This window comes from Mus pahari, chromosome 8 (assembly GCF_900095145.1).
Source record: "Mus pahari chromosome 8, PAHARI_EIJ_v1.1, whole genome shotgun sequence".
Lineage (NCBI taxonomy): Eukaryota > Metazoa > Chordata > Mammalia > Rodentia > Muridae > Mus > Mus pahari.
The window spans coordinates 46,189,675-46,198,726 of record NC_034597.1 but is presented as its reverse complement, the minus strand read 5'-3'; the positions used below and the strand labels follow the sequence as shown (position 1 = coordinate 46,198,726).

The window sequence follows — 9,052 nt, the reverse complement described above, 5'->3', positions numbered from 1 at the left end:
GGGGGGGGAATGGCTCAGTCGTTGAGATCACTTAACTGCTCTTGCAAGGTCCCAGGTCCCAGCACCCATGTCTAGTGATTTACAACAGCCTGTGACTCCAGATCCAAAGGGGATGTAAATGCAGGGAGAGGCCACACTAGTTTGGGCTCAGTATTAGCTGCCTCCCTAGCCTGCGTGTGGGCCAGGGAAGCATCCTCCGTTTGCTCTGAGATGATGAGTGTCTCCAGACCCAGCAGCCAAGAGCTGGGTGTGGAGTTTGGAGGTAAAGCCTTGCCCACCATACGCAAGACCCCCAAGTTCAATCCCCAGCAGCAGAACAATAAACCAAGGCCAGGAGGATCATGGGTAATTTACTGCCAGCCTGGGCTTTAGAGCAAGGTGCTACCTCGGTGAGGGAGGGGCAAGCAAACAAGTGAACTGTGGGAAGACTAGGTGTGAATCCTGCCCGAGGGAGTGGATGGCCAAGCAGGGGGCAGAGCACGGCCCTTACTGACACCCAAGCCATGCACTCTGTATGACCCTCACCCCATTACTCCCAGGTTTCCACACGAGTCAGGATAAGCAACTCGCCCAGGTTGACTGCTGGTGAATGCCGAGGCCAGCATGACCTTGTTCTCTCACACTTGAAGATGTAAAGCTCAGGGCTGGTGGAGTCTTGGTGCCCGAGCTGTTGCCACAAAACCTTTTGCCCTTCACTGGGCCTGAGGAAATGCAGAGGGGCAGGTTTTGTTTATTCGGTTTGCAGAGCTGGGTCTTGGTGATGTTCCCTCTGTAACCAGCAGGGAGCAGTGGTGCTTCTTTTCCTCCTAATCTGATCCAAGTGAGGCTTGGAGGGAAACACCCAGGGCCACTGTGGCTTCAAATTCTGTGGAGCCTCTAACTCCATTTCCGTGCTCTACCCTTGCCCCCTGGCTCCAGGACGTCTCTAGTCTGTCAGTTTCCCATCCTACAGGGTCTCAAAGACAACCTTAAAGATCTTCCACTTGTATGCTGAACCTCAAATCCAAGCCTTTCTGTTTCTGCCTCCTGATATATATTATATATATACACACGTGTGTGTGTGTGTGTGTGTGTGTGTGTGTGTGTGTGCGCGCGCGCACGCACATATATATGCCTTCTTCTTCAGGTCAGTAATTATGACTGCCTTGTGTTTGCTGGACAGCAATTCCTGTCGAGCCCTGAAAGCACTCCCATGCTTCTCTCCGAGTAATGGGCAGACAGGAAAACCTGGTGGAAGGGGAAAGAGACAGTTCCCAGAATGAAGAGCCTGTTTCTCCACAGCCTTGCCCTATCCCTCTCCACCTCACCCTGGTGAGCTGGAAGGGGCGAGGAGAATGGAAGGGCCACGAGGGAGCTCCCAAGACTGAGGGCCGCTTTAGAGCTGTCGATCCATCCATCTTTCCCGGGGCGACTGCACCCTCAGAACTCTCCGCCCTCCCTAGGCTCCAGGGCTCCCTCCTTCCATCCCCCGTGGTGGCAGCAGCCTTGTAATTTAAAGCTCTCCCTGTCGCCTCTAATGCGATCCTCTCGTTTTATTGACTCTCTCTGCCGTCTGTGGCGCCCCTTCACATCAATCTCCGCTCTAATCACGCGGCTGCCACTGCCTGCTCTGCGGAGGCCCAGCCCTTTCCTCTACTGTCCCCCACCTCCAGAACACCAGCCACCTTCGCTCCAATTCCTTCTGAGCTGTAATGTCAAGGTCTGTGGCGGCTGCCTTCTGCCTCTACCCTCCTGTGAGACCAGACCCACGGGAGAGCTGCTCTTAAGAAATGCTGGGAACCACAGGAAGAAATGGCCGTGGGATGGGGTGACTGAGAATCTCGGCTAGGGATAGCAGATAGATGAGCCCCGATTTTTTTTTAGAGGCTTCCATGCCATCAACAGTTCAAGGCAAGAAGGGCAAAACAAAACAAAAAATGGACTTAGAGCTTCAGGGAGAGGAGTCAGAAGTGGGAGGCAGAAGGATTAAAAGTGGGGAGCACCCTGACCACAAAAGTCTACTTGATAGTGCGTGATGGGGGAAACCGGAGAAAGGGAGGGGGAAATAGGTGGGGGAGAGATAAACTTGCAATGGAAATTCTCTCCTGAAGAGGAGGGGTAGGCTGGGTGGTAGGGAAGAGAGTTGCAATTTTAAACAAGCCACTTACAGGTCTCACCCACACGCTGGCCAAAAGCTGAGCCGCTTTGGTTTCTACTTAGCAACCAGTGGTCCTTTTCTAGTTGGGAGAATTAAGCTTTAGAGAGAACGGGAATCTGGGAGTTACTCCAGGGTCAGGCCCTGTTCAGGATGCCTCTGAGCTGTGATGTAGTATTGTGAGTGGACAGCCAAGAGGGAGCTGAATACTTGTGAACAGGGCTCATCTGCTGCCCCGGCAGGTGAGTTAAAGGGCCCACCCGTGTCAACCCTCAGTTCTCCTTATCAAGTGGGGCCCAGCCTGTGGGGATGACTGGACGCTCACAAACCAACAAATTTAGCATCCTCTGTCCCACCAAGGATCCTCAGAAGGCATGCCTTTCTCCACCAGTGCCAGGGCTCCACCCCCAGCCCCACCCAGGTTCTTCACTTCCCTTTGATTTTTCTCTTCGACCCTTTTTCCAGGTACTTATTTGCATCTCATTAGCATGCTAGTCCTGCCCCTCTAGCTGGATTCCCAGGGGCTAGAGGGAAGAGGGATAGGGAAATGGGAAAGCAACCAGGCACCTGGACCAAGGACCCATATCAAATCTGGGACTCTGATGGCCCAAAGAGTAAGAGGCCATCCCCTCGCCCTTTCTCTGAACTAGCGTAGCCTGAACGTTAGACAGTTTATCATTAGAGATCTGTTGTTGATTCAGAGAGAAGGAGGAGTTAGATGGAGATGTGGGGAACTGATAATTTTGAGGAAGGCCTGACAGCTCCTCCCACACACAAACCAACCTCCCTCCCCACCCCTAACCCCCTCTATCTCTCCAGGGTCTCATGTATCCTAGGCTAGTCTTGAACTTGCTATCTAGGCAGGACTTCTGATCCTCCTGCCTCTACTGCCAGAGCACTGGAATTCCAAGCGTGAACCTATGCCCAGCCCCCAATTGATGCAGAGCTGGGAACTGAGCCCAGGACTACCTGCATGCTAAGCAGTCCTACTGTGTGCTAAGCTGTTCCCCCATTTTGGAGCCCTGTTACTATCAGTAACCCTTGAGAATGCTGTGCAATGCAGTGAGGCCCTGATAAGCCTTTTAGCTGGTGCCAAGACCACTCTATAAATACTTTAACAGCTGCTAGTACATTATTACTAGGACTGGCTACTAATATTTGTATCTTCAATTTGGAGAGTAGAGAGGGCTACAAAGGAGCTACTGTCTTCCAACTAGCCAAGGAACATCCTCAAACTCAGCATGTTCCAACCAGTCTTGATCTGGAATACGGCGGAGAAAGATTCGTGCCAAGAAAAGCAAAAGACTTTGATGAGGGGCTGGACCTGGGGATCTTCCCCAGGATTCACTCATTTGAAAGATATTCATTAGCATGACGGCACATACCTGTAATGCCTTGGAGAGTAGAGACTGGAGGATTCAGGGTTATTTTCAACTAGTTGACCTTAAGGCTATAGCCTGGGTTATATGTGAACTGGAATGTCTGTGTAAATCATAGAGAGATAAAAAAGCAGACAGGCTCTTGTGGAAAAATTAGCCAGAAAAAAAATCTTTCACTAGCTGGTGAGAAGTCTGGGCAGGTGGTCTGGGGGGTGACAGGAATGTCAAGGATTCCCCAGCAGACTGAACTCTTGGGCAAGGACCCAGGGATGAAGTCAGCTTGTGTGAGAGACAGGAAGGACCAAGAAAAAGAGCGAAAGGGTGTTGTGGGGAGAAAGACAGAGGCAGGAAGGCTGGTTAGCTCGGTGGCTAAAACAAGACAATTTGGGGAAAAGCACGGACGTTCTGGCAGCTATGTCTTTGCAGATCAGGGGGAGGAGTCTCGATTTTATCACATGCGATGAGAAAGCACTGCTGGGCTTTTAAGTAGAATGTCATGTGGGTTACATGTTTAGAGACAATTAGAAGGGTTAACAAGATGGCACAGTGGTAAGGTGCTTGCTGCCAAGCCATGACAACCAAAGCTCCTTCCCCGGAATCCACATAGTGAAAGGAGAGGACTGACCCCCACAAGTCACTGTCTGGTCTCCACGTGTGTACACACAAGTAATCCTTTAAGACAGCCATGAGGGAGAGGTAAGGCCATAGCTAGGAGACGCAAAGCCCTGGGTTCAAGACCCAGAACTTCATGCACAGCAGATGTGGCGGTAAGAGCATCCACAGTGCAAAGTCAGGCTGGGCTACATGAGAGCCCATCTCTTTTTTAAGAAAAGAAAATTGTAACCTAGAATTTATATTTAATTCTACCCTAAAATTAAAACTCTGCGGAGAGTAAAGCAGTTTCCGTGAGGTCCCACATGAAGACCAGACCGCCCATGCGATGATTGCCACGGGCAACGGGCGGCAGACAGAGGGTCTCTTTACACGCGTTGGGCATTTTCCATAGTTGAAAATGAAGGGGTCGTTTTGGCTGCCAGATGGAGACACTGTCTTAGAGAGGGCAGAGGTGGAAAGGAGCATTCCTTAGCTCAAAAAGATACCAGTGGCTCGGACCAAGATGCTGCTGGTGAGGAGGATGTGAGTGTAGGGTCTGATGCATCCTGGAGCTGGTTATAGAATGTCAGCATAGACATAAGCCGAGGGATGAGTGGTACCAAACTTGAGATTGCGAGATGGAGACGAGCTGGTTTGGAAAGCAATAGCGAACTCTGATTTTAGACACACTAAGTAAAGCTTCAAGTTGGCATGGGGGCGCCTGAGTCTGAGCATAGTAGGTAGGGCTAGAGTCAAGACATTCAGCCTTGCTGGGGACCCCGAGATCTTACGGCACTGCTCTCCCCATGCTTCCCTGCAGGGTACTGGTTGGCACGCTGAAATGAACCCTCAGCAGTCCTCCGTCTACCATGGCTACCCTTAACTCAGCCTCTTCCTCCAGAACTGGTCCTTCCCCTGGGCACAATGTTCCGTCACCACCTCCAGAGACCTCCTCCTCCAGCACCTCTGATCCTGTCACCAAAGATCCCCCTGATGCCCCCTCCACCTCTGAGAGCATAAGGTCCTCAGAGCCAGGGGGAGAGCGACTGGAGTCAGGCAGTGACCTCGACCCACCAAAGGAGATTGGAGAGTCCCAAGAAGAGCCTGGCTGTGGCCACATCCCACCAAAGGACCTTGGGGTGGCAAAGGAGGAGGAAGGGACCCTTCCTTTGGACCTCAGCAGCCACTTATTCTTTGCAGCTGGAGGCCAGGCCTACCTACTGGCCAGCCTGCCCCTGCCCGGGGGCAGTGAACTCTCGTTACCAAAGGGCTTCCCCTGGGATGAGGCAAGCGCCAAGGAAGAGCCCAGCCTGCCCCTCCTTGCCCACTTCCCCTCCTCACACCTTACCACCCTTCACATCCAACATGGCTTCGACCCAATCCAAGGCTTTAGCTCTTCTGACCAAATGTTGTCCCATGATACCTCAGCGCCGTCTCTGGCTGCCTGTGAGAGAAGGGATGGACCCTTCTGGAGCTACCGGCTGGTTCCAAACCCAACCGAAGATCCCAAAGATGGCCCCCTGGGGAGCAGACGGGGAGACCACAGGGCGATGTTCTGGATCTGCCTTCTCTGCCGCCTGGGTTTCGGCAGGCTCCAGACCTTTCTAGGCCACACACTTTCCCATGGAGTGAAGCTGAGCCCCGCCCACCACCAGGGCCTGCTGGGCAGCCCAGCCGTACTTCAGGAGGGTCATGATGGCGGCATGGCCCTCCTAAGCTTTCTGGAACCAAAATTTCTTACCCACCCTTCTGAAGTACCGGACACCAGCACAGTGACCGTGAAGACAAATGGAGCCTGGGCTGAGGACGGCCCCCCAGAGGCAGATGGTCAAGCCCTTGTTCTCCCCTCCGAAGAGGTTATGGCCCTCAGCCCACCATCCCCACCCACAGCCCTAGCCACCTGGGACCCCAGCCCAACCCAAGCCAAAGAATCGCCAGTACCAAGAGGCGAGGCGGGGCCAGACTGGTTCCCTGAGGGGCAGGAAGAGGATGGAGGGCTCTGCCTCCCGCTCAACCAAAGCTCACCCACCTCTAAGGAGGTGGCCGTGCTCCCAGCTCCAGCAGGCTCTCCTGAAGACACCAGTGACCCGCCTCCGTCCTGTCGCCTGGCCGACGACTACACGCCAGCCCCTGCCGCCTTCCAGGGCCTCAGCCTGTCCAGTCACATGTCCCTGCTCCACTCACGCAATTCCTGCAAGACTCTCAAGTGTCCCAAGTGCAACTGGCACTACAAGTACCAGCAGACCCTGGACGTGCACATGCGGGAGAAGCACCCCGAGAGCAACAGCCACTGCAGCTACTGTAGCGCAGGGGGCGCCCACCCCCGCCTCGCCCGCGGAGAGAGCTACAACTGCGGCTACAAGCCCTACCGCTGCGACGTCTGCAACTACTCTACCACCACCAAAGGCAACCTCAGCATCCACATGCAGTCCGACAAGCACCTGGCCAACCTGCAGGGCTTCCAGGCAGGGCCCGGTGGGCAGGCGAGTCCCCCGGAGGCATCCCTCCCACCCCCTTCTGTTGGGGATAAAGAGCCCAAGACCAAATCCTCCTGGCAGTGCAAAGTGTGCAGCTACGAAACCAACATCTCCCGAAACCTGCGCATCCACATGACTTCTGAGAAACACATGCAGAATGTCCTGATGTTGCACCAGGGGCTGCCCCTTGGCCTACCACCGGGGTTGGTGGGGCCAGGACCTCCTCCCCCACCAGGAGCTACCCCCACCAACCCTCCTGAACTCTTCCAGTACTTTGGGCCCCAGGCCCTAGGACAGCCTCAGACACCCATGCCTGGGCCTGGGCTGAGGCCAGACAAGCCCCTTGAAGCCCAGCTACTCCTCAATGGTTTCCACCACCTTGGCGCGCCTGCCCGAAAGTTCCCCACAGCTGGTAAGTCCCCTCTGCTCCGGCCACTCCCTCCCCAAGTTCGGTTGAATTCCCTGCCTTCTTCCGAAGGTCAGCTCCCCACTTAGGTAAACATAGCTTACCCTAACTAAGCGCTCATTTCTTCCTAACCTGTCTGTCCCCCAGCCCCAGGCAGCCTCTCCCCTGAGACCCATCTGCCACCAAGTCAGCTCCTGGGCTCCTCCTCATCAGACGGGCTGCCCGCTTCGCCATCCCCAGATGACAGCCCAGCCCTGAAGGTGTTCCGCTGCCTGGTGTGCCAGGCTTTCAGCACAGACAGCCTGGAGCTGCTGCTGTACCACTGCAGCGTCGGCCGGAGCCTGCCGGAGGCCGAATGGAAGGAGGTGGCTGGGGATACCCACCGCTGCAAGCTCTGCTGCTACGGCACCCAGCTCAAGGCCAACTTCCAGCTCCACCTCAAGACTGACAAACATACTCAGAAATACCAGCTAGCAGCCCACCTCCGGGAGGGGGGCGGAGCCATGGGCACCCCTTCCCCACTGTCCCTGGGGGATGGGGCTTCTTACGGCTCCGTCTCTCCACTTCACCTGCGCTGCAACATCTGTGACTTCGAGTCCAACAGCAAGGAGAAGATGCAGCTGCACGCCCGGGGTGCAGCCCACGAAGAAAACAGCCAGATCTATAAGGTGACGTTCAGGCAGGAGGGGGCGGGAGAGGGAGGAGGGGCAGGGCAGGGTGGGAGGTGCAGGGCAGAGAGGTGGAGGGACCTGTGATGATGGACATGAAGAACAGGGTAACAGAGTGCTGGGCAGACCTGGAGAGACGCCAAAGGGCAGTGGGCTCTGAGGAGGAGAAACAGACTTGATTTAGCTGTGCTGGCACACATGCTATAGGGATGAGTCCATCTCAGTCCAGCCATCATGGTATCCAGGACAGAAGCAGCTCCCGGCCACACACTGGGGGACCCAGGACTGATGGGAGAAAGAAGGAAACGGAGAGGAGAAGCAGATGGGAAGCCATAGCAGGGTGGAGGGAGGCCATCCAGGCAGGAAAGAATCCAAGTGAGGAGGGACAGTCCCCAGAGGTCTGGAGGTGTGCCTTCTACATCTGAGCTGGCCTCTTCCATGGTTCTAGTTTCTGCTGGAAATGGAGGGAGCAGAGGCAGGGCCGGAGCCGGGGATTTACCACTGCCTGTTGTGTGCCTGGGACACACCCTCCCGCCTAGCCTTGCTGCAACACCTACGCACGCCTGCCCACCGTGATGCCCAGGCCCAGAGGCGGCTGCAGCTGCTGCAGAACGGCCCGGCCGCTGAAGAAGGACTCTCAGCTCTCCAGAGTATTCTGAGCTTCAGCCATGGGCGGCTTCAAACTCCTGGTGAGGAAGAGGAAATGAGAGAATAAGGGCTGGACGGGAGGCAGCAGATGCAAGGGGAAATAACAGCAAAGGAACCTAGGAGGCAGAAACGCGGGATGACGCGGGAGCCATCAACAGCAAGGAGGAAGGCACAGGAGAATGAGGAGGCAGGAAGGGGCTTCGGGGACTGGGAGGCAGGCAGGAGATGCTGGAGGTCGGGAGAGAATGAATAGCAGAGATTTTGCTGAATAAAGGACCGGAGGCTTCACCTGGTGACTCTGAATAGCAGCTCTGGTGGCTGTGCAGGGTGACAGGCAAAAAGAAAGCAATCCATGCTAGGCCAGTCTTGTCGGAAAGCCGTGGGGGCTGTGGGCATGGTACAAAGGCAACAGGGATGGGAAGAGGCCCCAACAAGTTTCCCAGCCTCTTACTGTCTCTTAGGAGGTCTTCAGCCCCAAGGCTGGGCTTAGACACACACACACACACACACACACACACACACACACACACACACACACACCACCTTAGGCAGCAGAGGTTATACCAGCAGAGGCCAGGAACAGCCAGCCAGGCACCATTGATCCAGAGGGAGCAGAAGAGCCTGGAAGGGCCCATCAGAGGTGGGCATGGGCATCTGGGCTTTGGAGAGGCCAGCGGTGGGCAAGGGCAAGGGCAGGGCAGCAGGAACCAGGAACAGGCAGCATTGACTGGTGCTAATTGAATTGC

At 55.3% G+C, this 9,052-nt stretch overlaps 1 protein-coding gene across 1 annotated transcript in view; it reads left to right on the top strand.

The window, feature by feature from the left end:
• The window catches only part of Zfhx2 (zinc finger homeobox 2), a 30,459-nt gene that overhangs the window by 11,948 nt on the left and 9,459 nt on the right, over positions 1-9,052 (top strand). Inside the window, exons 2-4 of the mRNA XM_021202943.2 lie at positions 4,928-6,996; positions 7,138-7,658; positions 8,107-8,347. Of these exons, the coding sequence (XP_021058602.1) occupies positions 4,977-6,996; positions 7,138-7,658; positions 8,107-8,347 (2,782 nt within the window). The 5' untranslated portion in view covers positions 4,928-4,976. The remainder of the gene's footprint in view (positions 1-4,927; positions 6,997-7,137; positions 7,659-8,106; positions 8,348-9,052) is intronic.